We start from the raw sequence: 27,886 nt of genomic DNA, 5'->3' as shown, positions 1-27,886 counted from the left end.
GGCAGATAAAAACCGGGAACTGAGAGGTGATTCTGTGTGTGCTCTCTCTCTGACATGCTGGTATAATATCTCCTCGCGCATGCTCCGCGTTTATCTCATCTCGATGCTAGCGCTGGTTTGCCTACTCCTCTATACTTTTCTGGGACCAGCCGAGTCATCCAACAGGCTATAATGGGTTTAAGTAAAGCCCGTATCAACTGCCTTCTCTGCCAAACTCGGCTTGGTACAGATATAGTATCACTGCTGCCGAGAAACCCATGTTCCACCGCGAAAGCAGTAATTGGAGTCTTACAGATGCAGCAGTGGTGTCTCACTTGGAGCTCCACTCTGGCTTCGCTACTGCTAGTGCTGTATTAGTTGGGAGGTAGTAGTACTCTGGGCTCCATGACTGCCGTCAATCGAGAAAAGGTCCTGGGTCCAGTAAACTGACGGGATAAGAGAGGAGAGGCTATAAGTCAGTTAGCTCCCCGCCAAGCTGGCTCTCGAGATAGTATCCAGACCCGTGCTTCTTGGCATCGATTGTTGAGGGCTCCTCACCCAACTTGTTTCCTCTTTCTTTCCTCTCCTTTCCTCTTGTTGCTTCAAGGTGAGGATAGAGTAAGTTTGTCCCTGGCTTGAAGCCTCAGCATTGCAAACGCAAGCTTTGACGTTTCGGCCTCGACCCCCCCCTTGTTATGTTTGCTCCCAGCCAAGAATCTACAAAGTCGCCGGCCATGGCGTCGTCTGGCGAGGGCTCGTACCGGACTCCAGATGCAACTCCAACTTGCTCTCCCGACCCTGAAGACATGAATTCGGCGCTGCCACAGAGCGGCGTTAACAACCAGCTACCTCCAGCTCCAGTCCCGGCAGATGCTCCAGAAAGCAGCGTCGATGGAACAAAACCAGCCAAGCGAGGGCGACGAAGCAACCCCAAAGTCAAGACTGGATGCTTGAACTGCAAGTAAGTCTGCTTGAAGAAGAACCGGGCCCAGGAAACTGTGAAAGACGTACCCCCCTCCCGCCGTCAAGACCACCTGCATGTACTAACCGCCTCGGCGCCTCCAGACAGCGACGCATCAAGTGTGATGAGAAGCGTCCGTCTTGCTCGCAATGCATCCGTAGCAAAAAAGAGTGCGTCGGCTATCCGCCCCCCAGCCGAACGGCCATGTCTGCCGCCGCCGATGTCCGCATTGCGCCGAAGCCTCTGGCTCCTCCGTCGGCCGGCATGCCGCATCTACAACCGGCGCCAACCGGCGGCATGGCCAGCATGGCGGGTGCCTCAACCACGGCCAGCCTCTTGCTGACCGGCCACACGATTCTGCTGCCTCCGCGCAGAGCGAATCGTCGCAAGCGCCAGGCCAATCCCGCGGTCGCTGGCGGCGCGGTGCCCCTGCTGTATGAGCCGTCTCACAGCCTGGCCCTGATGCATACCGAGAGCTTGTACTTTGACCTCTTCCGGGTGCAGACGGCGTCAGAGCTGTCTGGGTACTTTAACATGAATTTCTGGACGCAGCGCCTTCTCCAGGAGTGTCACTTCGAGCCTTCCATCCGGCACGCCGTGGTGGCTCTAGGTGCCTTGTATAAGACGCTCGAGCAGTCGTGCGAGCCTGATTCAGCGCCACTCCCTGGTGCCATGAGCCGGATGGAGTCTGTCATGTGTCATTGGCAAGTTGCCGTCAGGAAGTATTCAGAGGCTTGCAACGCCATGCTTCTTCTCAGCGGAGACAAGATATCAACCAACAAGACCCGGCTGATGGCCAGCGTCCTATTGGCCTGCTTCGACTCCTTTATTGGCGACCATAGGCAGGCCATTGTTCAGATCCAGACCGGTTTGCGCCTTCTGGCTCGTATTCAGCATGACCGGGCCCAAAATCCCCATCAAAGTGAACGGGTTGAGGAGGACCTCCTGGTCATCTTCACACGATTCGCCATCCAGGCCAAGTCATATGACATGGCCTTCCACTTCCCCCATCCCTATGTAATTCAGTTAGGCCCTCAGAGCTTGAACGATCCATCTTCTCCTCTCTCAGATTCAGGCTCGCCACAGCCATCAAGTCCCATCCCGCACGAGTTCGCATCTCTGCGAGAAGCACGCCTTGCTTCCGATCAGCTCTGCGAAATGCTGCTCAGGTTCATTGAGCACCTGCAGGCTGCCAGAAGAGAACCGTCGTACACATTACCGCCGTCTTGGCTACAGCTGGGCTCGACGTTCCAAGCTCAAATCGATTCTTGGACCAAGGCTTTCGAACCCATCTTCCAATCACGGCTGCAGCCTGGCATAGATCTCCTGGAGAAATCGGCCATCTCGGCGTTGAAGATGTTTCACATGAATACCCAGATCGTCTTTTTGACCATTTTCTGCAAGACAGAAGTCCAATTCGACAACTTCCTCCCACACTTCAAGGAGATTGTCAGCCTAGGATGGGAGGTAGTTGGCGACGATGAGAAGCGAGCAGCCCCTGATCGCTGTCCCGACCCGCAAAGATGCCAGCAACAGCACACCCACAACAGAACATCCCACACCCACAACATCAAGCCCAGCTTCTCCGCAGACCTCGGCATCGTAACGCCCCTCTTCGTCGTGGCCACCAAATGCCGAGATCCCGTCGTCAGGAGAGAATCCATCCGGCTATTGAGGAGCAGTGCCCGACGCGAGGGCATGTGGGACAGCGAGCTGGCAGCCAACATTGGCCAGTGGATCATGGAACTCGAGGAGGCTGACGCCTTCCCAGACACGCGCCATCAACATGATGATGATGTGAAGCCTCAAGTAGCCCATGCAGACAAACCGGCGACGCCCGCGATTCCGGAGGAAAAGAGAGTCATGGTGCAATCTGTCGATTTCGACCTGCGCGCCAGGTTTGCCGACTTGACGGTGGGCTCACGAGATGCGCGCCAAGGGATGCATGACCAACGACATAGGACAACCCGAATTTCGTGGTGAGCCAACAACCAGCCAGCCAGCCAGCCAGCCAACAGAAAAGGCGTCTTCCTCCCACATCTGCGTTTACATTATTCAACATTACTTTTTCTTCTTCTTTGGATCATTTATTCTATCCAATCTTTTTCTCGAACCTACCAGAGGGAACGAATGAAACATACCATGAATGTGGCACGTTCATGCTACGCAGCATATGAATACATACTCATTTCCGTTTTGTCTTTTTTTTTTTTTTTTCTTTTTCTTTTTTTTTTTCCTTTTTGATTTTCAGTTATTTTTTCTTCTCATCTGTTTAGATTGAATCTGCATGAGCCAAGCGATTGTTTCTACTTTTCTCTTTCCACCACAAGGAGTTTAAGGGGAAGAGGGAAAAGGATATAAGCTCAGAAAAAGCTGAGGTTGACGCACATATAAAGAACCATACATTTACTACTACTATGTTGCTACATGGTTGGAAATTTACTAGTTAGTGGAGATGTAATAAACAAAAACACTGCCATTAATACCCATCGTCCAGCACCTTGCAGTCTATAGCAAATAAGGAAAAGAGAAACACTGATACAATGCTTTCTCACCATCTCTTGTGTCATAAACGTCCTCATTAGGCCAGTTATATTCCATTATAACTTGAATTTATTTGATACATTTACTTCATTTATCAAAGAGGAGGCAAGTCCTCTCTACATATCGGGCACTGCAGCCGAAACTTCATCCAGTTCTCCAAGCAAGCAGTATGGAAAATGTGCCGGCACGGAGTCACCATGTACATCCTCCTAGCAAACACCCCCGTCACACTCATGTCTTCTTCCCCAGCCTTGACGATAGGCACCTCAAGCAACTCTCTGCAGATTGCACAATCGATGGTCCGCGTAACGCCGCCACCGGGCCGAGGCTTATCCCTCTCTTCGCTACTCCGCCTACGATCATGGCCTGGACTATCTTCAGGATTCAACCCGATAGGCAAGGCCCCAGCCTCGACGTTGTCTTCCCGCAACACCGGGTGATAGTCCCACGCATCCGGCGTCCAGTCTTTGGGGACGCAGAATCTCGGACCGACGATATCTTGCGTGGCCAGCACGAAGATCTGCAGCCAGACCCAGAGGCAGAGCACCAGAAAGGAATGCGGTTCAGTCCGAGCGAAAAGGAAATTGTCTGCGTCGAGCCAGAAATACGCCAGGGGAGCCAGGCGGAGGATGGATTGGCCGACGACAAACTTCCATTTCAGGGCGCGGCGGCAGTTGCGGATAATATTCCGGTATATCTGCGGAACCCACATAGATAGATAGACAAAGACACAGATGTTGATGAACCATGAGCGTGCCGTCGCATACCACGTCATGGAAGATAACCCCACGAAAGAGATGAAGAGGACCAAAAGTAAATATCGGCCAATGATGGATTGGAATGTCTGAGCTGACGAAGGCGGTGGCGGCGGCCTTGTAGCTGTGGCAGCGCCGGGTACGGCCGCGGCGCCGTCTGCGATATTGGCAGCAGCAGCTGCTGCTGCTGCAGCGGGATCAGGATTAGCGCCACGTCCTGCTGTCACAGGCCCAGGGAGAATGGGTCCTGTGCCCGTTGCGTTAGGCGTCAGCGGTGCAGAAGCGGTCGAGCTGGCTTGGCCGCTGTTTGATCCAGCTGCCCCTTCTCGGCGAGTACGGGGCTGTGGCGCTTGGATCTCGTGAATTCTGGCAAGCAGGCTCCCCCCAATCATCATAGACATAAGTGACGTGAACATGAGCGTCAGGGTCGGTAAGAAGGTGCTCTGAGCCGTGGAAACCCAGGTAGCAGCCGCACAAAAGGTCATGCAATCGACAATGCCCATTACACTAATTGTCCAAAAGCTGACCCTGCCGAGGGTAGACGGTGTGTACGTCTCCTTCATCTGGTCTTTGAGCAACATGACTTGGAAAAATACCAATACCGCATATGTAATGAGCCATTGATTGATCCTGGTGACTTGAACCTCAGACTTCACGCCGACAAAATGGTTAGCCTCGCCGGGCAGGAAGTCTGGAGGCCCTTTCGTCTCCAAGACAAATGAGCAGTCTGGCGAGTATATCACCGCCGACATGTGGAGTTCTGGGATGCGTTGGATAGGCACACCGAGCGGAGATTCCAGCTCTGACTCGATTGTGTGTATAATGTCTGCCACGTTTTCGCCTTTAGAGACAGTGGCCCCGAGGCCAAGACTCTGTCTGCTTGGAGGATGGATCTGCGCATACATGATGAATTCGCAGTGGGGAGAAGGATTTGGAGTGTGAAGAGGATTCTCTATGTCCGCGTTCCATGGTATGTTTTGGTCGGTATAGATGTTCTTCTTCTTTGTAGCTATAGTGTGCGCCAGGGACTGGTTTAGGAACCTCTGGCTAGATTGGAAATAGTCTGGCCCAGGTGTGAGATGCGGAAGCCCAAAGATGCCGTCGAATTTCTCGCTCGTAGTCGTCATCATAATTACCCCTTGCCGTGGCCAATGCACTCCCCAAAGACGCGTCTCATAGGGGATTCCTGATCCCTCTTCATCTTCTATCGTCACTACCCCTTTCACATTGCGTATCAGGCCTCCGCCGAGGGGGGCATCAGTCTTCGAGAGCTGTTCGTATCCCGTTATTGTCTTGTTGCCTTCCAGGCGCAGATGGATTCGCCCAGTTGTGCCGGTCACATTACGATCCCAGTTCCATTTATCAGCATACCAGTGCATGGAAGGCACACTTCGGCTAAGGTTGTAGCTGCCAGGTGTCCTTGGACTCAGATCTGGACGACGCACCCACTGTCCGAGAAGAACGCTGGAGGCGTTTGCCCACATCGGCTCACCCTCTGCCACATCCCAGAGCTCATTGCCGCCAACTGCGGGGACGGCATGGTGGCTGAGTTTCAGGCCCCTTTCTCGGAACTTGTTCAAGTATTGCCATGAAAAGTGATCTTCCTCCCGAAATCCCGTCAAGTTGATATATTTGGGGGAGCTCGCGTCGTCACCCTCCGTACGGTTTGCCTCTAGAGGAGCAAAGTCCCCCCATCGTGTCGCATTTAGCACATCAAGGGCGTCGCGGTAGTCTGAAAGGCGCGAGAGAATGAGGTCGGACAAAGCAACCGACTGGCTTTGGTACTCGCTATCGGGCAAGACAAGCCAGATGACGAAGATGATAAAGAGGAACTTCAAGGTGTGGGGTTGGTTTGTCTGCGGCATGCTGCCCGGCGCAGTGGTCGAGACCGCGGAATCGGCTATACCGCTATCATTATACTTGTCCCAGATCGAATGTTGTCAAGACAACGGCGCTTCGAATCGGCTGGGTCTGCAGGAGAATATATGTTGGGGGGGTTGTTGGATTTGGCAGCGGTGCTCGAGGTTTGGAGTGACGAGAGTAGCCGCATCCAACGCCATCAGTCAGCGATACCCGGAGAGCCAGCTACAGCATGGGCCGAGCATAGCTCTTGTAGGGGGGTGCCCTGCAGGGAGCTAGTGTCGCTACTGAGCGCTGGAAGCCGCTGTCGCAAGATTCCGGTTTTAGCGGTGGGCTAAAAGTCTATGCGGGCCGGTAGTGCTCGTGCTCATGCTCATGCTCTCACATTCCTCTTCGTGGCGTCCTTTGACAACCTCTCAAGCCTCCCTTTTCCTTGGAACGAAACTCCAGCTCAAAATAGCCAACAAATCCACATTAAAGCCATACAAGATCGAAACCACGCATCTAGCTCCAGAGATAGGAAGAGGGTCGCGTCATATTTGGAGCAACTCTGATCGCTATTGCCTGCCAAAAGATCCACGGCGAATCCCGCGCTACCCTTTATCCCCATCTTCAACATGGCATCGAACCGTGACTCTGTCGCCTCAAATCCGGCTGCTGTACGTTTGTTTTACTCTTTCTCTCCCCTCTATGCTCTGAAAGTATCTCCAGGGATGTAGCAGCCACTGATCCGCGCCCAACACGCTCTTTTCTCTCTAATTCACTCTGTCTCTCACTCCATATTTACTATTAAAATCTGAACCCAATTACATGGCCTGCAACAGATCAGCTAACCACGGGTGAAAGAATGGCGAGGAAGGAAATGCGGATGTCACAGGGGCCGTTGAAGCGGCCGTTGAAGATCTCTTGAACACCTTGTCCAATAAGTTGTCTGGTGTATCATCCGAGATATTCGCCAAAAGTGAGTATAAAGAATTGGAAGACTCAGGAGCTCAAAATGTGCTAATAGGCGAGGTTAGTGGATGAAATGTCCCGCAGACTCGATAGCCTCGAAGCTGCTCTACTAGAGAGCAAGAAAAACAAGGAAGCAAGCTCTTCATCCAAATCTTGATGATGAACTGAAGAAATCAAGCCGAGACTTGTAGTGAGTTTTATGGCGGCTCAAATAGGCAGTGAACCCATCAGGTGGTCACGGAGTTACTGGAGGTTTTGTTTTGATCTTTGTCTTGATATATTATATATTTGTCTTGATAGCTGTAAAAAATGGCTTCATACAATCCATGATGTTTTCTCCGCTTGATAGTAGACAAAAAAATATATATATACTATACTTTACGCTTTTCACAACTATAATAGCTTACAGCTCATCCTTCTCCTCTGCCTTGGGGGCAAACTTGTTCAAGACGTTAACCTTGATCTGGATCTCATCTCGCTTACCCGCAACGAGACCGCCCTTGGCCAAGATGCCCTGGAGTCTTGTGAGCTCCTTGGTGACAAACTGCTCGCTCTTGCTCAGCTTTTCGAATACACGGACGTAGTATTCCGCAGCCTTGGCCTCTACGGAGTTGTTGAGCTTAGCAACACCGGCCTTGACCTCCTTAGTAGCCTCGACGAGTGAGACACCGCCAAGAAACTTGGTCACAATAGCATCCAGAGACGCCACGGTACCGGCCTTGTCGTTGAGCTCACCTCCCTCAGTGCGGAAAGTGCCAGCCTTCTCGTTGATGTAGTTGACAAGGTCAACCTCCTGTCGGCCACCCTCGTAGGCAATGGGCTCCTTGCTGCCAGCGGGGAAGAACTTGATAGTGGGGTAAGATCGAACGCCCTGTTCCTCGGCGACTTGCTTGCTGTTCTCACCCTCGGCATCGACCTTGGCGATCACAACGTTGTCATCATTGGCAAAGTCGTGGGCAACCTGCTCCCAAATAGGTGCCAGGTTTTTGCAGTCTAAATAAAAGAATTGACGGTAAATATACAGCAATCACTAGATGAAAGCATACATGGGGTTTACACTTACGACCACACCAAGGGGCAGTGAATGACACCAGCACGTTCTTGTCTCCTCCAATAGTCTCGTAGAAGCTCTTGTTATCCAAGTGGGCAACATCGCTGGGCTGGTCGGCCTTCTTCTTCTTGGGCTTAATACCAGTTTTCTCAGTGATAAATTTGGTCAGGCTATCAATATCACGACCCGAGTTGTACTCGACCGGATCCTTGCTCTTTCCATCAAAGAATTTCAGTGTAGGGAATCCCTGGATGCCAAATCGCTTTCCAAGATCTCGCTCAGCGTCGGCATCGACCTTGGCGATCTGTACCTTGTCCTTTGCAAACTCAAAGGTCTGAGCCAGCTCCTCGTAAACGGGGGCAAGGTTCTTGCAGTGGCCGCACCAGGGAGCAAAGAACTCGACAAGAGTGGGCTTTCCAGAGAAGACCAGCTTGTCAAAGTTGGACGGAATCAGATCGATAACCGCCGATTTGGCAGCTACCGAGCCCGCTAGAGCAGCGAAAACGAGGTTCTTGATGAGAACCATGACGAATTAGGAAAAGACGTAATATCAAAACTGGGGTGCTCCAGTAGTGGTAAAATCAACTGTAGCTTGGATATAATGGAGAAGCAGGTGGTGATTTATACGCCCAACTAGAAAACCACTTATAATCAATCGTGGTAGCACGGCAGTCGCCCCGAGACAAGTGCTTTGAAATCAAGGGCGGCAAAAAGAGGACAGCTTGCGCCAAATGCAAGGAGTGCGGTTGGCTCAGGCACAGCGGGGAGCTCGGCCAAGCTAGTGGCGGTGCTCTCACCGAGAATGGGCCCACCGAAGCTTGCGTTATCGAAAATCAGATAAAAAGTTACTACACGTGATGATAAGCAGTACACGTGACTCTCCAAATTTCCTACCGGCTTTGGTGGGCCCGCTTCGCCGGGGCTGGCAACCCTCCGATCGGTTGGTGGATAGGCAATCGCAAAATTCACACAAAATTTCCGCCCACTTCTGCCCTCGCGAAATCACCATCTTGCACCACCACAACCGCAATCATGTCTCACGAAAGCGTCTGGAACTCGCGCCCGCGAAACTACGGCAAGGGCTCTCGCCAATGGTATGACGCCTGATATCTACCCTTTTTTCCTTTGCTGGAGGATTCTTTACTGCACGCCTGCAGCCGAGTGTCGAATTGGGAGGGAAATGGGCGATCGACGAAATTCAATACAATGAAACACGAACGCTGACTGGACATTCTTTTAGCCGCGTCTGCAAGCACAAGGCTGGTCTGATCCGCAAGTACGACCTTGACCTGTGCCGTCAATGCTTCCGTGAGAAGGCCAAGGACATTGGTTTCCACAAGGTAAGCACCTCAAAGACCTATGGAAAGGAGCTAGGAGACGGAGGACATGAGGAAAAGGATTGGATATGGAATTCGAGACATCAGAGAGAGCAGTGACTAACGTGGCCGTGCGTGTTTCTAGTACCGATAAAGGAGCTGTTGTGTGAAAAGGGGGCTTTCCAAAGGGGACAAGGGATTGACGGATGCGTGCTGCGTTTTTGATGGCCATCACAAAAAGCACTCGGAGGGCGGCCGCTTGGAACCGGAGTTTAATGGATGGCTTGGTTTTAAGAAAAGATCGTGCGTCTGACGAACATCCTCCGAGGATAGACGAATACCATTGCATTCGATAAATTTTCATGCTGCGTCCGCTTTTTTCCGTTGGTGCATCTTGTATGCCTGAGAGATGATGAGACGAATACCTATGAATGCCATGGATCGAATTGTTTTTTTAGAAAAGAAAAAACTTGCCCCGTCGCAATTCTCGTAAAGGGCCATCCTTATAAGGAGTCATGTTCGATGTCGCTCAAATATGTGTGAATACGAATGACTTGACCCGCAACATTTCATGCAAGATACCCCATACAACGCTGCTGTAGCATTTCCGCTTTGGAATATAATGCTTTAGTATGCTACTACTACCCAACATTCTAGTTGTTTCAGACGAGACAAGAGTAAATCATAAGCTTTTGTATTTTTGCACATCTATTCCTGCCTCCACCATCCGTCTAAAGTACATTGATATATGAAGACATTAAGGAAGAAGCGTAGTGGAGATTTTGTTTGTAGTATATCCGCTTCCCCCTACAACTATACACGAGCACATGTGGCTCAGATTTAGGAGATATGGCCCGAAGTATTGCGCCAATTTTGTCGTCTCCCAGTTTCCCGACGATTTTTGTCCTTTTTTTATTCATTCCAACAACTCCACGCTGTTCTAGGGTTGTTAAATCGTTAGTTGTATTTACTGAAGGATGCGGGTGACCAGACCAGTGGCCACAGTCCTGCCGCCCTCACGAATGTTGAATCGCTGACCAGCCTCAATGGCGTTGGGGTTCGTCAGGGTGACAACCATTTCGACGTTGTCACCGGGCATGACCATCTTGCCAGCGGCATCTGGGGTACCCTCGGGGAAGGTCAGATCGACAGACTCGTCAGATGTACGCAGGTACAGCTGAGGTCGGTAGTGCTCGTGGAAACCAGTGTGGCGACCACCCTCCTCCTTGGTGAGGACGTAGAGGGAAGCAAGGAACTGCTTGTGAGACTTGACGGTTCCGGGCTTGCAGACGACCATACCACGCTTGACATCCTCACGACGGATACCACGAATCAGGAGACCAGAGTTGTCACCAGCCTGGGACTGCTCGCAAGACTTCTTGAAGGTCTCGATATCAGTAACCTTGGTCTTGATGGGCTCAATACCCTTGCCAACAAGCTCAACTTCCTCATCACGCTTGAGGACACCACGCTCGACACGACCAGAAACGACGGTACCACGGCCAGAGATGGAGAAGACATCCTCGACAGACATGAGGAAAGGCTTGTCGAGATCACGCTCGGGAGTGGGAATCCACTCGTCAACGGCCTTGAGCAGCTCGTCAATCTTGGTCTGGCCAATCTCGGGCCTCTGGTTGTTCAGGGCCATCAGGGCAGAGCCCATGATGACGGGGGTCTCGTCTCCCTCAAAGCCATAGGTGCTGAGAAGTTCACGCATTTCCATCTCGACAAGCTCCAACATCTCGGGGTCGTCGATGGCATCAACCTTGTTGACGAAGACAACGATCTTCTGGACACCGACCTGTCGGGCAAGCAGCAAGTGCTCACGGGTCTGGGGCATCTGACCGTCAGAGGCGGCGACGACAATGATGGCACCGTCCATGTTGGCAGCACCAGTAATCATGTTCTTGATGTAATCGGCGTGACCAGGGCAGTCGACGTGTGAATAGTGGCGGTTTTCCGTTGAGTACTCGATATGGGCAGTAGAGATGGTGATACCTCGCTTTCGCTCTTCGGGAGCCTTGTCAATGGAGCCATAGTCGAGGAAGTTGGCAAAGCCCTTCTCGGCTTGCCTCTTGGTGATGGCAGCGGACAGGGTAGTCTACAGTAGCGAGAATGGGTCAGTGTCAAGTCATCTTGGTTTGCGAGTCGGTCTTATAAGATGCTTCAGTGAACTTTACCTTTCCGTGATCGACATGGCCAATAGTGCCTGTTACAACGCCTCGATTAATACAAAATCTCTACTCATAGCCCATTGCAAAAGGCACCTTACCGATATTCACGTGAGGCTTGGTTCGCTCAAAAACAGCATATGTACGAGCGATGTTGAGAACACCAGCCGCACTGCGGTTGTTCTTGAGCGCAGCCTGGAGAGGGTTGACACTGCCGGACTTCAGGCCATATCGGGCCGTCCGTAGAAACGGAGCAATTGATCTGAATGCAGTCGACATGTTGCGCCGCCAATATTAAATACACAATGCCAGGCCAAAAGAAGAAGAAAAAATATTTGGACAGTGGGGGAGGGGAAAAAACAGAGTCTCAAATCAGGCGTTCCGGGGTACAAAGTACAGACGAAATTTTTATGAGCTCCCAGTATAAAGCGCTTTCACGCTATCCCAATTGAGCCGCCTTGACTGCATATGGCCATCACGTGATTCACATGTGTTGATGTAGCTCTACAGTATCCTTACCTATCGAATATTCTTGTAATGTAGCATTCCAGGAGTTAAAATTAAGAATTTATATCAAACCTTTTGGGCGAATGGCCGGATTGCAAATATTATACTGATCCGGAAAGGAGGAATATGGGGGGAAAGCAAGTGGTCCAACGGCGTTGCCGTGCTGCTTAAGAAGCCTCGAGGTTGCGGTCAGGAAACTCCGGAGAACATTGTATCGCAGTACTTCATGCCGATTGAAAACATGAAAGTCCCGAACCAAAAAAAAAAAAAAAAAAGTTGTCACTAGTCAATTGATTACTGAAAACCGAAATTTGATGCTATAGAGCAATGTATTCTTCGGCTTTTTCCCCCCCTTATTGTCTCGCTCAGAAGAAAAAAAAAAGCAAAAGCTTCTTCGCTATGGGTCCCGTTGAGCTTCTATACATGTACTGTAAATGGCGCTCATCGGATCCGCCACGTCCAACCGGCAGTCTCGGAGAAATAGCCCGGAGCACGCCGTGCTCACTAGCGAATTTGCAGCATCGGTGTCTAAAACAAAAACTTCCGCCATCCCTCCTCTGAGACTACGTTTACATTTTCATCTTTCAACAAACCTTCACCATCCCCTATAAAGAGGTCACCTTGCCTCCCTTTTCCAATTGGCTCCCCTTTTCTATTTTCACTGGAAGAGGTTTCTTTCATTCATCTGGCCATCTGCTGCCTGCCTTAGGGAAGACTCCAGTCTCACCTCATCCCCTTTATGAGAGCTGCCCGCTACTCTTGATATCATGGATTCTCAGTCATACCAGCCGTACCAGGACGGTGACGGACAGTCTTCTCAGTCTATTCTTGGTCATTTATCTCAGTTCGGGCAGAATGCCTCCAACAACATCCAGAAGAGCTTCAGCGACATGTCCACACAAGGCTGGCTTCGCCTCATCATGGTTGTATGCACATACTTGCTGATACGACCGCACATTATCAAATACTCAACCAAGCATGCTGTCAAGAAGCTGGAAGAGCAAGATGCGAAAGACAAGGAATACGCCAAAGAGCAGGTTGCTAAAATGTCGCCAAATGACCTGCGTGGCCTGGGTTCGGTGGAAGAAGATGTAGACGCCGATGAGGGTGCCGACGGATCCAAGGCTGACTGGGGCTCAAAGGCACGAGTCAGGCAGAGGAAGGTTCTGAGGAAGATTCTGGAAGCCGAGGAGCAGCGACGGTATGAAGAGGAGAGCGACGAAGACGTCAGGGACCTCTTGGAGTGAGCAAGGGCAAATTGGCTGGGCCGGCAACAATCATATTCGATTCCTGCTGATTTTGTATATTTGCTATTGAGACTCCTTGTTGCAAGCATACCAATCTGTCTGGGAGCCGTAATGGGGCTGGGGTCTAAAAGCTCGGAGTACTCAAAAGTCGGGTTGGGTGGATGTGGCCAAAGTGGCCTTATCATGCATTACGTCTTACAAAATGTTTATACCTAATTTATACGCTACGGTCTCATGAAATTGGAATAATAATAATAATAATAATAATAATCACATAATTCACACTCAAGGTGAAGAAGAAGAAACCCGTATATGCCTGGGAGCAGGGCTCAAAATAAATGTGGCGGGAATATCTACCTACTAGTAGGTAGGTGAGCCTTTCCTCAGGCGGTGGTGCAGCAAAGGCCTCCCAAATATGCCCATCAAGCAACCTCGCTGCAGCCCCCATATGAACTGTCAACCTGGTATGTACCTAGATAGTAGTATATAAGTCACAGGTAGGTAGCATGCCCAGCCTGGCCTGATATGAGCGTGAAGAGAAATTACAGCCACCAAAATCTCGACCCCCACGCCGATCAAAGAAATGTAAACTCAATACTTTGTATAGATAACCGAATTCCGCCCAGTACAGCTTTTGAAACCCGAAGAAGAGAGCGAGATTAGGCCAAGTTGTTTTCAGCTTCGATGCTACCATGTGCAGTACCTACTAAGTAATAACGGCAGGTGCAACAAGTGTGCCAACTTAATCGGTCGATTGCGAATATAACTTAAACACTTTTTGTCAACAACACGAGAGACGGAGAAGCCCATGTTTCGGACTTCAGCGACAGTAATGAGTATCTTTTTAGATGGCAAACTCTCACTGCCCCATACAGCACAGCCTCGTACTAGGCTTCTGGTATTTTTCGACAGGGTAGAGGCTGGGCTGGTTGGGCACGAGGGTGGCAACAAGGCCAATCAGTTGCTGCCAGTTACTTGATATAGCGCTTGCCTTAGGCAGTTACAGCGCTCGGGACCCCTCAAAGCGGGCCGCCACGCCGCTAAATGAAATACAGCCCAGACCCCACCACCGATGTCATCTGAATCATCTTAAATCAAGCACCGCTGACGTCTTGTGGATTTTCTTGCCCAACTTTGTGGTTTACTTCTTTGGAAGCCGGATTTCTTTGCCAGCCTAGCCCAGGGGCGCCTCGTTCGTCATTGGATCTCGATACTGGTCCCTATCATTAAGCTCAATCGTGGGCATACGACACCGCTCACGTAGGGCTCTGGCCGACCGACTGGCAGCGCGTCGCATAGGGCAGCTGTGATGCTCTATCCCAGCATCTAATAGAATCTAGACGCCCCGTGGCTTGACAGCCCAAAGACGGATCAGAATGAGCAATCCTATAGAGAATATGCTCCAGACGGGGTACTTCACCACTTCAAGGGCCAAGCATGGCTATTCGTACGTACCAAGACCTATGGATAGCTGCCTGAACCTCTCTGATCGAGAAGCAAATAGCTGACCACGTTGAACCTTGCAGCGCGTCTGTCGATTCCCCGCTGCGCCCTGTGCGGTTATCAACGCCGCCAGAACCGCCTGTATCTCGTCTCGCGCCTCGATATTACGATGACATTCCATATTTCCGCAACTCAAACCCGCCCCCGCCCAGTGTCGAGGATGAGATTGATTCCCTTGCAAAGGAATTTGGCAGCTGCTTTCAGCCTGTTGTTGACGAAGAACCGCAGGCGAGAGGGGAAGTTGACCAACTGCCAGTCTTGGAAGAAGTTTTTGAGTACAATCCAGAGCGTCGCTTTGTTATTGTACCAGGCGCGACTACGTCAAGCGTACCCGAGAGCGAGACTGAGGACAAGGCTTCCAAAGATAAAGATAAATTCCGTCAGAAGAAGAAGGCGCCGATATCTTCGTCTTCTTCTCCAGAAACACATAGTAGAAGAAAGATTAACGAGTCAGAGAATGTGAAATACGATCGTCTTGACGCCTCTGTTCCAGAACTGGGGAGGCGGGGAAGCAGGCAAGAGTTGCCTCGGCTAGAGACAGACATGAACGAGAACCGGGTACCAAGCCATCATCGAAGCAGATCTGCCGTTAACGCCCCCCGTCCGGAGTTCACGCAGGCACATCGCAAATATGGGGAAGAGTATCTTTCGCCGCAAGTAACAAAGCATGGCTCGAGCGGCCGAGACAAGACCTACCAAGGATATGGTCAACCGCCTACGCATAGTAGCGTGAGCCTGGGCGAACCAAGCGAGGGTAGAAGGAATGAAGACAGATATCATAGACGAAGCGCGACAGCGTCGATGGAGGGACGACCGAACTCAACTTTCGAACCCTTGTCAAGGCCTACGTCAAATGATCGCGTAAACGGATCTCGTCCTCTAGATGGCAGTCGACCCCTTCGAGATGACCTCCTGAGAGATAGTTATGTTTCCTATAAGCCACCTGCGAGCGAAAGCTTGAGAGCTCCCTCACCGTCCAAGCCAAAGGACCAAAATTCTCCGCGGAATGAGACCTTTAGCAACTCTTATAGGAGGGAAAGCCCGGTTATCATTGATGACGAGGACCGTGTATCCGTTGCATCATCACGCAGAGGTGGCACCAGTGGCCGAAATTCTCGCTCTCCTTCTAGAGTTCCAACGATGCCAGTTTCGTCGGTGAATTCATTGGGGCTTCCAGATGACTGGGTGCCTAACCGCCGCATGTCAACTACTTTCCCAATCAGCCAAGAGAAGAAGCTTCAAGAAGATCGAATGCCCCCAGCAATTCACCTTCCCTATCCAGACGATGACGATGCCATTGTTGCTTGGCCAGAGGAGTCAGTAGGAAGCGAAGTTGTGCGGCAATCACGAGCGGATAGTGCATCACCTGTTTCAATGCCACCAATTCCGCGGATTGATGATGAACTTGTGGCGCCAGATGAGAAGGTCATTAGATCTCCAACTTATAAAGAGCCGTCTGTGACGACGAAAGCTTGGCAACCACCTCCATTTGATCCAAATAAATCCGGAGTGCGTCCGGACCAAACAATTGGATCATACCGGCGCTACTCTGAGAGCAAAGGGCGTGATGGGCAGTCTGACTTTCCGTACATCCCAGAATGCAAGCGTAAAGAACCGGTAGCCGGGAAGATGGATTGGCTTACACTCCCCAGGACCGAGTTCAATATCTGTCCTGATTGTTATGGCGCTGTGTTTGCAGACACCCAGTACCGGACTCACTTCCATCCAGTCCTACGGCCAACAGGCAACGCAATTGTGTGCGACTTTGGTTCATCGCCCTGGTACCAGATAGCTTGGCTGCTCACGTTGAAACACAAGGTACCCGACTTGCAGCTGTTTCATCATCTTGCGAGCGTCATGTTCGATTCTCGCAGCTATCCGTGCCCCGTCGAACGCAAAGTAACACGGGTTTGGTACACTGTAAAGGATCCATATACAAGGCGGCCGGTGCCCGAATTTGCAGTCTGCTATCAATGCGCGAAGATAGTAGAGACTTTATTCCCGAATCTTACAGGGGTATTCATTCCACTTGATCCCCGGAATGAGCCTTCAAGAAACTCTTGCTCTCTACAATATACGCCTCAGCGGAAACAATTTGTGCTGTTCTTCGATGCCTTTGAAACCACATCGGATAAGAGCTATGTGACCAACCGGAAGGTAGACGTCGGTGACCTTTCCATGATGCTTACGCGATTGAGCACTCTGAACGAGTGTCGCGAGGACCGCCGCGTGAGCGATGGTTATTGGTACGTGATGGAGTACCTACCGGATTTTACGGTTTGTGGGGAATGCTATGAAGACGTGGTTCGGCCTCAGCGCGCAGAAGACAACGTGATTGCTCAAAACTTTTATATGAAGCCGACCAAGCTGCCCATTGCAACGTGCCAACTCTATTCTCCTAGGATGAGAGACGTTTTCAAGAGGGCTTGCAGGAACAATGATCCACAGTATCTAGAGGGAAAGGCTCGAGAGAGGTTGAAGATCGAGAAGGACGTACACGCCAAATTTCTCAGTCTAGTAAGAGATGGACGCAATAGCGCATGGACAGACGAACAGATTGATAAACTCAGCAGAGAGTGGAAGAGATGGGAATAAAGCGGAGCAGGAAAAAACAACATCGTTTATTAGAGGGTCAGTTTATTGTGTTGGAAATAAGCATAGCGAAGCTCATATCATTAAGATGGCATACATGAATATGATGTATGATAGCAATATGGCATGATGACAATAGATGCATGAAATAAGCCTAGAAACTCAAGCTCTTGCCAAGTACTACAGCACTTGACGCTTCTGACGTGCTTAATACTACATGTAAAACAATATACTGTACCTTTCAAGCAACCTTTTGCTTCTCACTATTAAGCCGTCTCCCAATGAGGAATGGTGCCTAATAACCCTGTCCCAAAAAACTGCCAAAAGAGCAATCACGTGAGCCACAAATCTGCTAGGTACTCGCTAAGGTACGTACCCCACCAGTTAGGGTCTCCGCCCACCAAAATTCGTTGCAAGGAAAATTCAGTGAAATTTATCGCGGGTCCAGCAGCCTGCGAACTTTCCACCTCTCATCGCCAAATTCGACCAGCCCGACGACCACGGTATGCTGCACTCTATCTTGGGCTCTGAACACAGCCTTTTCGCCTTTTGAAAGTTGCTAACTCTTGCATCCTCCATCAGGTCCTAGTCCTACCATCGCAATGGCTTCCCGACCTACCGTCACTATCATCGGCAAAGATGGTGCTCCCTCTGGAGCTACCCACACCATTCCCGCCGTCTTCGCCAGCCCTATCCGACCGGATATCGTGAAGCAGGTTCACACTGGCATGGCCAAGAACAAGCGCCAGCCTTATGCTGTCAGCGAGAAGGCCGGTCACCAGACCTCTGCTGAGTCTTGGGGAACTGGTGAGTTTCTTGGGATCACTGGGGGCAGAATTTGAGATGCAATCGAGATAAGGAGGGACTATGAAATTTTTTTTTTCTGCCCAGCTATCGCGAAGAGCCTCAACGCGCCGCCGACGAAATTTGCTTAGAACTGTACTGACTGTATTGAATCGTTCAGGTCGTGCCGTTGCCCGTATCCCTCGTGTCTCTGGTTCCGGTACTCACCGTGCTGGTCAGGCCGCCTTCGGTAACATGTGCCGATCTGGTCGCATGTTCGCCCCTACCAAGGTCTGGCGCAAGTGGCACGTCAAGGTCAACCAGGGCCAGAAGCGATATGCTACCTGCTCTGCCCTGGCTGCTTCTGCTGCCGCCCCTCTTCTGCTCGCCCGTGGCCACCAGATCATGACCGTCCCCGAGGTTCCCCTGGTTGTCGACTCTGCTCTCGTTGAGGGCAGCTCCGTTGCCCGCACTGCCGCTGCCCTCGCCCTCCTCAAGGCTGTCGGTGCCGGTGCTGACCTCGAGAAGGTCAAGGACTCCAAGAAGCTCCGTGCCGGTAAGGGCAAGCTCCGTGGCCGCCGCCACCGCCAGCGCCGTGGTCCTCTGGTTGTCTACCACCCCGAGGTCGATGGCAAGGAGCTCGTCAAGGGCTTCCGCAACATCCCCGGTGTTGAGACCTCCCCCGTCTCTGCCCTCAACCTCCTCCAGCTCGCCCCTGGTGGTCACCTCGGCCGTTTCATCGTCTGGACCTCTGCCGCTTTCAAGGCTCTTGACGAGATCTACGGTTCCACCACCACTCCTTCTGCTCACAAGCGGGACTTCCTCCTGCCCTCCAACGTCGTCTCCCAGGCCGACCTTACTCGTCTGATCAACAGCAGCGAAATCCAGAGCTCCCTCAACGGCCCCAAGGGCGATGCTGTTACCCGACGATCCGCCGTCCAGAAGAAGAACCCTCTGCGCAACAAGCAGGTCCTCCTGCGCCTGAACCCCTACGCAAAGGTCTTCTCCCAGGAGGCTCAGAAGAAGCAGGCATAAATACTCTAACTTTCTGGGTGTGCAGCAAGTTAAGAACAATGGGTTTTTGGAGGAGGGATATATCATGGTTTCATATCGAGGCGTAATGGCTTCTGGAAGGTTGAGCTCTTTGAATGAAAAAAAGACGAAAAGAGATTTGACTTTATTAACAGCGTGTGTCTAAACAATGTGATTTTTTACGAACAAGTCATCTTTTTGATGATTTGAACCAATATCTTCTTCTTCCTCCCCTGAGTATATACCATTCTTCAACAGTGCATGCTATATAAAGTATTATGTGACTTGTCACAAATTTTCAGCAGTAGAAAAAGAAGATCAGTTTAAGCTAAGATCTAATGTAGATGTCTACAATCTATGATTCTGTTCTTATATCCAAGAGTTGTTTCCCTAAACTCTTCCGGTTTTTTTCCTCTATACCGCAGTAGAATTACCCATCTGCATCTTCATTTATTCCTTGTCAGGTTCATAATGGTAACCAAGATCAGCCAGAGTCTTGGCTTTACATCCACCCTCTTCAAATTTAGTCTTGGCTTGTGGAGCTAGTTTCCTCTGCCAGAACTGCTCGCCTTCCCAGTGCGGAGGTTGCTTGCCGACATGTTTCGCCTTGGTTACCCAGTCGTAAAACTCGTTGATGTGCTTGCCATCATCTCCCAACTCCGGGTATATGTGTAGTGCCTCTCCTTGTGTCTCTTCCAGCTCTTTGCTCCATCTCTCCATCTCGTTGTCGGAGGGTAGTGCTAGATCATTGGACCATACCGCCGAGAATGCCGCGGCTTGGGCTTCTGCCAGGGGCCATGGAACAGACTTCATATTCAAGGCTGGGAAAACCAATGTCGGATGCTCGATGAGAAACAAGTGTTGGTATAAACCATGAATGCCTCGCCCAGAAGTTATGATCTTGCGGCCGAGGCTGTTGAGAAAAGGGTAGCCAAACAAAAACCCTGTGCAGAACACAATATAATCTATATTTATCTCTTTGTTTCCATCTTTAAAAAGAACGCCTCGTTGATCTGGTAATAATTCGACAATTTCGGGGACTTCTTCACATCCGATGTGAGAAATTTTATCGGGCGATGTAGCGTGTCTAACGGACATGAGCGTCCTACCAGCCACTTGGTTGATTTGAAGAGCCAGGTCGAGACCAGACGGCCCGTTGCCGACGACCACAACCTTCTTCCCTCTAAAGTGTTCGTTCTTTCGATATTGCTTCGAATGGCTGATGACCGAGGGATGGGCTTCGTTGAACTCCTGTATATTCTTGATGGCAGGTATGAAGGGCACTGAATAGTGGCCATTGGCGACGACAACGGCATCATACGTGTCCCGAACGATTTCACCATCATTCAGTGTGGATGATGCTTCCAAATGCCATCGGTCCCTGCCATCTCGAGTTTCCAAGTTGACCTGCGTCACCTGGTGGCGGAATTTGATAAGATGCCTCAGATCTCCAGCATATCGGACAAGATAATCTTGAATCGCCTCCCTTTTGGGGAACAGCCATTCGTCTGCCGGAAACGCCGTATCATGGAACTGCATCAGGCATCCAGGGATGTTTGCATGAAGCCTCTCATACATGGGCGAGGGGAAAATCGGCGCTGGTGCTCCTTCAGGCCAGATGGACGGCTCTGGGCCCCAGAACGGATCCTGCTGCGGCACAGGCACCTCCTTCGGCGCAAGGCTGCTGTAGTACCAGACGCCACCGACTTGATCCTGCTGCTCGAATATGGTGATGGAGTCGACGGCACCTTGGGCCATGAGATATCTGGCGGCAGCCAGGCCAGCCGGCCCCGCCCCGATGATGGCGACTTTCTTGACGTGGAAAGGCTGCCGTTGCTGCTTTGCTGTCACTCCCGAGCTGCTGGCCGCGGTGCCAACAGCAGGGCTTGACAAGATGGAGCCCATGCTATTGGTTGTCTCTCCTTGGACGGCGCAGGAATCAGCAGATGCAGTATGCATGTAATATAGAAATCTCTAGTACCCAATATGGAGCACCAAGATGGATGTCCCTGTTCCAGACAGAATCGTACTAGACAATCGGGGCAATGGTGCCCAAACAAGCGAGCGAGCGTCTGCTTGGCTGCATTGCCGGTCTTATAGCAAGAAGAAAAGGCGATGCATTCACTCTACGGGATTTATAATAGCGGGCACTTGGAGATCGGATCTATCAAATAGTAGTCGCATGAGAACATGCCGGCGTCGGATGATGTCAGCCACCTCGCAGTCACTAAGTGCTTTCAGTAACTTGGTAGGTATCCGGATGGCCTGTTTTGGCGCCGGACCGCGGCTCCATGTCAAAGCCAGGTACATCGGGTGCCTAGCTGGCAGCAGCACACCGCCTACCCCTCTTGGCCTTGGAGTAGCTTACCCGCTGGACATCTTCTTTTTAGCAGTCGTTAGGCCTGTAGCTCCTCAGCACGGCATCTCCACCCCTGCTACCCTTGGATTTGTGTCGCTGGGAGATTGGGCGAGCTGCAGCTAAGCAGGACAGCGCAGCGAGGCGAGGAGAAGAAAAAAAAAGTGAGCTGCATCTCACTCCGGTCCAAATTCATTCCACCACCGCACCTAGCGATACAACGCATCAACGACGGGGGGGAGCCAGAGAATCGCCTCCATTATAGGCTGCTTCTCTTCTTCCTGTTTTCTTCCTCTCCTTCTTTTTCTCTCCCTCCCTCTACCCGCTGCTGCTTATCATGAACCGCCTTGAACCACCTTGCTATAAGCATTGCCAGAGCCGCCCCTCCACTAGATGATCGGCGCGCGCCAGCAGTGAAGCCGCCATGGCAAATGACGATGCCCAACCCGACGTGCTGTGTAGCACCGAAGCTACGCCCATCGCCAAGCTCAGCCCGGCCATACTCGACGCAGAAACCCTCGTTGTCGAAGGCGTTATCACCGTGACATGGCCATACAGTGCTGTGACAAAGTCCATTGCCTTTATCCTCGCCGAACGCGATCCCCTGCATCGACGCGACAAGGGCCAGCTCCGAGTCGAGTTCCATGGCGCCGCGGCTAAGGCTCTTGCAGACGCACATTTGGGAGGCGGCGATGAGGTGCGGCTAAGCTTGGGCGGCGTGCAGTGGGAGGAGAACCAGGCGTGGTCGAAACGTCCGGGCACACTTGAGTGGCAGATGAAGTTTACGAATCGCCTGCTGCTGATGATCCGCAGGGCCGAGAGCCACGGGGTAGACATAATCAGCGTGGATGCTGCAGATGATGAGGGAGACCAGGAACCGACGGAGCAGCACCAGACGATTAGTCCCTCGCCGTCGATCGAAATCGAGCAGACGCATTTTGCGAATCCCGTGTCACGAACACCACTTTCCGTCGTCCCCTCAAAGAGATATGCCTATGAGGCTCTGGGGCCTGGGGAGTATACCTCTCCGGCATTTATCAAGAGAGCAAGAGTATCGTACGGCTCGCTTTTTGAAGGGGGCTTTGATATCTTTGACGAAGAAGAGCCTCCAAGGAGCGCCAAGAAGAAGAAAAGAAGGTCTCTATTCAGCATGAACCCGACCTCGTGGAGATATGCCAGTCGGTCACCTTCTCTCGAAGCGGAAGAGCAGCCTACCGAAGATGAAGAACAGGATGAGCCCACGCTCGCGAATTCGGAGACTGTTATTACGGAAGACCATGAAGGAGCCAAAGAAACCGGGATGGGCAGTGAGGTACCAGCTGCCCAGCCGAAGCCAGTAATGGTAGATCATGGATGCCAAACTAGAGAGATGAGCTCCAGCCCAGTCAGCGGTGTTCAAATCATTGCCGAATCCAAATCAACGGGAATCTTACTACAGCCTACGCCAACCAATCCATGGAAACATCCGGACATCGGCCACGTGCTCCAAGAGCCATCGCCGCTCTCGTTTGAGTATGCAACTACTCATGATGCACGCGCCCGAATTCATGGATCAGAGCCTATCTGCCAGCCGGAAATACATGCGCGGCAAAGTGGATTTGACTTGTCTATGAGTATAGACCCAAGTCTACAATCGCATGAAGCAGATGCTCATCACCAACATCACCATTCGTACGATATGATGGCGGCTGAGATGCAACCGCCCCCACCGCAAGAACATGAGATCCACAATCCCCAGGCACAAGATGAGCTCGCTTGGGTAGCCGATACATTGGCGCCAACGTACCCTACGATGCCTACACATGATTTGCATGATTTCCCACAGGGAAGCTTCGATCGATCATCTTATACATTAAGAGCTAGCCCTTCTGACGAAACGCATACATTAGTATCTGCGGCATACCACGGTGCGGAAATTCATGGATATGTTCAAGTTAGTGAGGCACAAAGCATGTTATCATCATCCTTTGCGCAAAGGAGTGAGGTAAAGCCTAGTAAAAGCTATCCTGAACACCGTGAAGAGGATACCGAGACTGCTACAGTGACCGCTACTCTAGGCAGAGAAGGCAGGTCAAGCCCTCTGCAAGAAGATTCTAGCACAGATGAATCACAAGAAGAAGAAGAAGAAAATCAGCGCGGATACTACGACTGGAATAGGCAAGAGGGTGACCCCGATGATGAGGAACAGTATGCCGAACGGTCCTTTGATGAGGACGAAATCGACGAGGAGGGTGACGTAACTGAATCCGAACTTGAGGAGTCAGGGTCTGACGCGGACTACGAATCGGGGTCTCAATTTGAATCTGAATCAGAGTCTCAAGGTCATAATGGAGTCGCGCAACCGGCACTACATATTCCAAGGCCATTTATTCCAATCCCGAGACCAGCCCCGGCCGCCCCTAAGGAGCCAGTTGTTATCAGTCTTTTGTCTGATTCTGAAGATGACGGTGACAAGCCTCCTATCGCTATACAGGCTAAGAAAGAGCCAAGCGAAGAGCCTATACAGCCCGAGGAATATAAGGCTAATGAGCAGCCAAGTGAACAAGAAGACGAAGATATGGATGAAGACGAGGACGAGGATGAGGACGAGGATGAGGATGAGGATGAGGATGAGGATGAGGATGAGGCTGATGATAGAGATACGGATGATTATGTGGAGGAAGGCGTGGATGTGGACGAAAGTATGGATGAAAATATGGACGAAGCCGAAGACGAAGACGAGTCCGATATTGAGGAGGCAGCCGTGATCAAACCAGTGGCCAGCCAGTCATCCAAGAGATCCAGTTTGGTGAGCCAGCTTGATGGCACTAGCGAATTCGCTCTGCATCAACATGACGAGCCGAATAGAAGCGAAATCAGCCGCTTTGAAATGGATCATCCAAACTTAATACTATCACCTAAATCCGACAGACGGCAATATGTTAACATAGCTGAAGCTATAGCCGAAGCCCAGAGTACAGTACCTATCGTTAGCTCTCCGCTCGCAGACAGAGTTTCGACACAACCTGAATCCGTTGCCACCAACGCCGCCAACAACGAAGAGACTACTGCTGATATGGGGATGCGCGGTATCTCTAAATCACGTTCACCAGAACCTATCAATGTTGAGGCACCAGCTGTTCCAGAACAGATTGAAGAGGCGCCGATAGCTCAGCAGCAACAAGAGGGAGAGCAAAAGCAGGAGCAGGAGCAGGAGCAGGAGCAGGAGCACGAACAAAAAGAGGATGACCAAGAACAACCAGATGCTCCCTCATCTAGGTCCATGGATTCTGGAGAAGCAATTGCTGAACCATCCGTGCACAATCCAGATATACCAGCAGACTCGGGCGAAGCGGTAGAGATTCCGACACCACAATCCACTGCTGCCAACGACGACCAGCTTATGGGGGATATACAGCCTACTGGCTTAGAGATCCAGCCAACCAGCCTAGAATCGAAAACAGAAGACGATGCTGTTGCTGAACAGGACATAGAGATGCAAGACGATGTGCTGAATCAACTGACAGAAGAAGCTGAGAATGCCTTGGAGAAGGAGAGCGACCAGGTCGACCAGGCTACTGCAGAAATATTACCAATAATCACAGGAGAGCTTGGAGTAGTTGCACCATCACCACCTCCGCCTACTCTGACTGCAGTGTCTCCGATAACGCCTATGGATGTACCAGTTCTGGATGAGCGAGCGGCTATAAAACAGTCACCAACTCCACTGGGAATTCAGCAAGACGACCACGAAGTTTACCATGATGTAGCCGATACGGCTGTAACGGATGAGGTGCCGATAGACATAGATGAATCATTGAAGGCAGTGGACGAAGATATGGATGAACCCGTGTACCACGACGTGGGTGAGGATGTGGAGGAAGACGAGTATGAGGATGCAAGAGAGGATGGAGGCGACGGCGATGATGATGACTTTGCAATCGAGCAGCAACTCATGTCCGAATCCCAACATTATTCCACTCCGCAGAAGGCACACGATGCAGAGCGCGTTGAACCGGCTCTCTCACAGCCCCTTGAGGCAATTGAGGAAACTCATGAGTGCAATCATGCTCACCACGCTCACCATGCTCATCATCACCATGGCTATCACACAGACCAAAGTGCGCATGAACGGGGCTCCCGTAGGGCAGAGCCTGAGATGCTGATAACATTGCAATCTCTCCGGAGCCACTGCCGTGCTAAGAGAGTCTCCAGTGGTAGCGCCGATAGCTTCTTAGCCGATCCAAATGCTGCGTTAGCTAAGGGCTCCCCTAATAAGGCGAATCATTGTCTTATTGGGGATGAAGAATCGCTCCCACAGCGATCACCGCGGTCGTCGCCACGGAGTAAGGCCGAGCATTCAGAGGGTAATACTGCGCTTGCGAAGTCATCACCCCAGGAGTTCAAGTTACCGAAGGAAGCCGGTACGCCGACATCGCTGCGTGCAAGGCGCGGTGCTAAGGGACCGGCTGATGCCAGCATTCTATTGGCACAAGCTCTTTCAGAGCCATCAGAACGCAGTCCTCAACGGTTAGGCAGCCCAACAGAATCGCTGCGTGCTAGTCGTCACAAGTCTGATCAGCCGGATCCGAGCTCGCAGTTAGCAGCCGAATCCAGCAAGAGCTCTCAACAGCAGCTTGAGGAAGAGAGTCCGCAAGATACAGCTCGTGAGACATCAGCAAATCCTCGCCGAGACGTTACCCCAGAGTCAACGGCCACAGGACACAATCTGAGATCGCCCCGCAAACCCGCTGCCGGCAGGCCTCCTTCTACTGCTAGCTCCGTGGCTGAGGATGTGAGCATCACATCTCTGAAGTTCCAACTATTGAAGAGCCTGAGAACAAGCCTGCCGGACTATCTACCACTCAAATCCCTGCGTGCCTCGTTAAATAAAACGGCTGATATTTTAGCCGTTGTCACTGCCACTCCACGCGAACCACACCGACCAAGATCGGGGCCCCGAGACTACATGCTCGAATTGAATCTGACCGACTCCTCAGTAGCACCAACAAACGTCATCATCGCGCACATCTTCCGGCCACACAAGTTTTCTCTACCTGCAGTCCAAGTCGGTGACATCGTGCTGCTGCGTCGCGTCCAGGTGGTGTCAATGCAAGGCAGGGGATTCGGCGTCCGGGCCGGGGATGCCTCGGCATGGGCAGTCTACGAAAAAGACAAGGAGGAGATGCTACCGCAGATTAAAGGTCCGCCAGTAGAAATCACCAACGAAGAGGTTGAGTATGTGCAAGGGCTGAAGAGGTGGTGGAGTCTCCAGGATGATAAGTCACTAGCGAAGATTGATAAGGCGAATCAGCGAATGTCACAAGCTGGCAAGGATGATACAAAATGAACTACCAGCATCAGTAGCAGATGATGATCATGAAAGCGATCTCGGGGATGGGGATGCAAAGTCGGGAGAAACAGCTGATGATGGTGAAAGCGACCTCGGGAATGCAGACTCGGGAGAAATAGGGAAAGAATGAAGGCGGTTCGCTAATACGAGGCGATTAAGATGGATGACAATTGGAAACATGTTAACGTGGCTGACAAGCTCTTCCTTTCTTTTTACATTTTACTATTTGTTATAAGAAATCTTAGATATGGGCGGAGAGAGAGGGCGGCTAACGATTCAACGAATTACTATACACCATATGTATCATTAATAGGAGAGAAGACAGGATAGCTACGGCATAGGACTTGAGATTTTAGTGGCATCAAGCCATAGCTAATGCATCACCTTTTTTTTTTTTTCTTACTCTTCTTCTTCTTTAGTCCAGTTAGCTTTGTCTCCATCCCGAGCTCGGAATATGAAGGCAAACCCCCGTGCTTAGGAGCGAAGATCTTACTTGTGTTTAGAGTAATCTAGACAAGGGATAGGGATAGGATTGGTAGAGGTCAAATCATTGAGTTTGCAATGATAACGACAAACCGAAACGCGAATGTCACAGGCAGAATTGCCCATCAGGGAATGGTTGGCTCCCATGGGCCGATCTGAACTCGACTGACATGAAGCCGTTTGAGGCTCGACAAGCGCGGTGGGTAATAGATGGACAGATCTGAAGATTGGCGGCGAGCATGTGGTTGCGGGGTTTGAAGCTTAAGGAAGCTTGTTCGGGCCGGAGGGGTGGTTTGAAGACAGATCCCTAGAGCTTGCTTGCCGAGCCGAGCATGGTGTGCTGGATAGCCCTGTCTTGTGATTTTGAGGGGAAGGCCGTTTTTCTCCAGCATAGCTCTTGGCAGCGCTGCGGCAAGGATTTGGGCCCCGTGGGATGACAGGCACAGGAGGAAAGCTTGTC

The 27,886-nt window shown here is 51.3% G+C and overlaps 11 protein-coding genes across 12 annotated transcripts; 7 read left to right on the top strand and 4 right to left on the bottom strand.

Annotated features, from left to right (window-relative positions):
• Positions 1–528: 528 nt before the first annotated feature.
• TrAFT101_008896 (uncharacterized protein) lies at positions 529–3,435 on the top strand. Its single transcript, XM_024899764.2, has 2 exons — positions 529–940; positions 1,045–3,435. The coding sequence occupies exons 1-2, from the start codon at positions 675–677 to the stop codon at positions 2,921–2,923; spliced, it is 2,145 nt and encodes a 714-aa protein (XP_024761680.2). The 5' UTR covers positions 529–674; the 3' UTR covers positions 2,924–3,435.
• TrAFT101_008895 (uncharacterized protein) lies at positions 3,414–6,357 on the bottom strand. The gene has a single exon (XM_024907896.2). The coding sequence runs from the start codon at positions 6,102–6,104 to the stop codon at positions 3,579–3,581; it is 2,526 nt and encodes an 841-aa protein (XP_024761681.1). The 5' UTR covers positions 6,105–6,357; the 3' UTR covers positions 3,414–3,578.
• Positions 6,358–6,503: 146 nt separating this feature from the next.
• TrAFT101_008894 (uncharacterized protein) lies at positions 6,504–7,395 on the top strand. Its single transcript, XM_066128463.1, has 3 exons — positions 6,504–6,758; positions 6,946–7,060; positions 7,119–7,395. The coding sequence occupies exons 1-3, from the start codon at positions 6,717–6,719 to the stop codon at positions 7,208–7,210; spliced, it is 249 nt and encodes an 82-aa protein (XP_065984582.1). The 5' UTR covers positions 6,504–6,716; the 3' UTR covers positions 7,211–7,395.
• On the bottom strand, positions 7,325–8,834 carry ERP38 (Protein disulfide-isomerase erp38). The gene is made up of 2 exons (XM_024910561.2): positions 8,117–8,834; positions 7,325–8,046 (listed from the first exon to the last, which is right to left on the bottom strand). The coding sequence occupies exons 1-2, from the start codon at positions 8,628–8,630 to the stop codon at positions 7,457–7,459; spliced, it is 1,104 nt and encodes a 367-aa protein (XP_024761683.1). The 5' UTR covers positions 8,631–8,834; the 3' UTR covers positions 7,325–7,456.
• A 302-nt stretch (positions 8,835–9,136) lies between these two features.
• On the top strand, positions 9,137–9,540 carry RPS29 (40S ribosomal protein uS14; the record flags this gene model as incomplete). Its single annotated transcript, XM_024907897.2, has 2 exons — positions 9,137–9,198; positions 9,345–9,540. 2 exons carry the CDS (start codon positions 9,137–9,139, stop codon positions 9,538–9,540), a joined length of 258 nt encoding a protein of 85 aa, XP_024761684.2.
• Positions 9,541–10,120: 580 nt separating this feature from the next.
• Positions 10,121–12,059, bottom strand: TUF1 (translation elongation factor Tu). The gene is made up of 3 exons (XM_024902439.2): positions 11,693–12,059; positions 11,601–11,629; positions 10,121–11,521 (listed from the first exon to the last, which is right to left on the bottom strand). The coding sequence occupies exons 1-3, from the start codon at positions 11,868–11,870 to the stop codon at positions 10,388–10,390; spliced, it is 1,341 nt and encodes a 446-aa protein (XP_024761686.1). The 5' UTR covers positions 11,871–12,059; the 3' UTR covers positions 10,121–10,387.
• A 582-nt stretch (positions 12,060–12,641) lies between these two features.
• On the top strand, positions 12,642–13,624 carry TrAFT101_008890 (uncharacterized protein). Its single transcript, XM_024907898.2, has one exon. The coding sequence runs from the start codon at positions 12,866–12,868 to the stop codon at positions 13,343–13,345; it is 480 nt and encodes a 159-aa protein (XP_024761687.1). The 5' UTR covers positions 12,642–12,865; the 3' UTR covers positions 13,346–13,624.
• Positions 13,625–14,441: 817 nt separating this feature from the next.
• Positions 14,442–17,650, top strand: TrAFT101_008889 (uncharacterized protein). 2 transcript variants are annotated; one of them, XM_066128462.1, is made up of 2 exons: positions 14,442–14,792; positions 14,872–17,650. In XM_066128462.1, exons 1-2 carry the CDS (start codon positions 14,722–14,724, stop codon positions 17,441–17,443), a joined length of 2,643 nt encoding a protein of 880 aa, XP_065984581.1. In that variant the 5' UTR covers positions 14,442–14,721; the 3' UTR covers positions 17,444–17,650. The 2 variants fall into 2 exon arrangements, with proteins under 2 accessions (XP_065984581.1, XP_024761688.1); XM_024910562.2 differs by having other exon boundaries at positions 14,850–17,650.
• Positions 17,651–17,888: 238 nt separating this feature from the next.
• Positions 17,889–19,569, top strand: TrAFT101_008888 (60S ribosomal protein uL4). Its single transcript, XM_024902440.2, has 3 exons — positions 17,889–17,943; positions 18,023–18,247; positions 18,405–19,569. Exons 2-3 carry the CDS (start codon positions 18,043–18,045, stop codon positions 19,256–19,258), a joined length of 1,059 nt encoding a protein of 352 aa, XP_024761689.1. The 5' UTR covers positions 17,889–17,943; positions 18,023–18,042; the 3' UTR covers positions 19,259–19,569.
• TrAFT101_008887 (uncharacterized protein) lies at positions 19,388–21,402 on the bottom strand. Its single transcript, XM_024902441.2, has one exon. The coding sequence runs from the start codon at positions 21,212–21,214 to the stop codon at positions 19,706–19,708; it is 1,509 nt and encodes a 502-aa protein (XP_024761690.2). The 5' UTR covers positions 21,215–21,402; the 3' UTR covers positions 19,388–19,705.
• A 300-nt stretch (positions 21,403–21,702) lies between these two features.
• On the top strand, positions 21,703–27,326 carry TrAFT101_008886 (uncharacterized protein). The gene has a single exon (XM_024907899.2). The coding sequence runs from the start codon at positions 22,036–22,038 to the stop codon at positions 26,938–26,940; it is 4,905 nt and encodes a 1,634-aa protein (XP_024761691.2). The 5' UTR covers positions 21,703–22,035; the 3' UTR covers positions 26,941–27,326.
• The last annotated feature ends 560 nt before the right edge of the window (positions 27,327–27,886 follow it).

This window comes from Trichoderma asperellum, chromosome 5 (assembly GCF_020647865.1).
Source record: "Trichoderma asperellum chromosome 5, complete sequence".
Lineage (NCBI taxonomy): Eukaryota > Fungi > Ascomycota > Sordariomycetes > Hypocreales > Hypocreaceae > Trichoderma > Trichoderma asperellum.
This window is presented reverse-complemented; position numbering and strand designations above follow the sequence as displayed.

Bases quoted from the DNA above. Each gene is read 5' to 3' on its own strand.
- TrAFT101_008896 (XM_024899764.2), top strand. From the start codon at position 675: ATGTTTGCTCCCAGCCAAGAATCTACAAAGTCGCCGGCCATGGCGTCG. The intron at 941-1,044 runs GTAAGTCTGCTT...CGGCGCCTCCAG, and splicing joins ACTGGATGCTTGAACTGCAA to ACAGCGACGCATCAAGTGTG.
- TrAFT101_008895 (XM_024907896.2), bottom strand. From the start codon at position 6,104: ATGCCGCAGACAAACCAACCCCACACCTTGAAGTTCCTCTTTATCATC.
- TrAFT101_008894 (XM_066128463.1), top strand. From the start codon at position 6,717: ATGGCATCGAACCGTGACTCTGTCGCCTCAAATCCGGCTGCT. The intron at 6,759-6,945 runs GTACGTTTGTTT...CACGGGTGAAAG, and splicing joins TCGCCTCAAATCCGGCTGCT to AATGGCGAGGAAGGAAATGC. The intron at 7,061-7,118 runs GTGAGTATAAAG...AGGCGAGGTTAG, and splicing joins ATCCGAGATATTCGCCAAAA to TGGATGAAATGTCCCGCAGA.
- ERP38 (XM_024910561.2), bottom strand. From the start codon at position 8,630: ATGGTTCTCATCAAGAACCTCGTTTTCGCTGCTCTAGCGGGCTCGGTA. The intron at 8,047-8,116 runs GTAAGTGTAAAC...TCTTTTATTTAG, and splicing joins CACTGCCCCTTGGTGTGGTC to ACTGCAAAAACCTGGCACCT.
- TUF1 (XM_024902439.2), bottom strand. From the start codon at position 11,870: ATGTCGACTGCATTCAGATCAATTGCTCCGTTTCTACGGACGGCCCGA. The intron at 11,630-11,692 runs GTAAGGTGCCTT...GCGTTGTAACAG, and splicing joins CAAGCCTCACGTGAATATCG to GCACTATTGGCCATGTCGAT. The intron at 11,522-11,600 runs GTAAAGTTCACT...TCGCTACTGTAG, and splicing joins GCCATGTCGATCACGGAAAG to ACTACCCTGTCCGCTGCCAT.
- TrAFT101_008890 (XM_024907898.2), top strand. From the start codon at position 12,866: ATGGATTCTCAGTCATACCAGCCGTACCAGGACGGTGACGGACAGTCT.
- TrAFT101_008889 (XM_066128462.1), top strand. From the start codon at position 14,722: ATGAGCAATCCTATAGAGAATATGCTCCAGACGGGGTACTTCACCACT. The intron at 14,793-14,871 runs GTACGTACCAAG...TGAACCTTGCAG, and splicing joins AGGGCCAAGCATGGCTATTC to CGCGTCTGTCGATTCCCCGC.
- TrAFT101_008888 (XM_024902440.2), top strand. From the start codon at position 18,043: ATGGCTTCCCGACCTACCGTCACTATCATCGGCAAAGATGGTGCTCCC. The intron at 18,248-18,404 runs GTGAGTTTCTTG...TGAATCGTTCAG, and splicing joins TGCTGAGTCTTGGGGAACTG to GTCGTGCCGTTGCCCGTATC.
- TrAFT101_008887 (XM_024902441.2), bottom strand. From the start codon at position 21,214: ATGCATACTGCATCTGCTGATTCCTGCGCCGTCCAAGGAGAGACAACC.
- TrAFT101_008886 (XM_024907899.2), top strand. From the start codon at position 22,036: ATGGCAAATGACGATGCCCAACCCGACGTGCTGTGTAGCACCGAAGCT.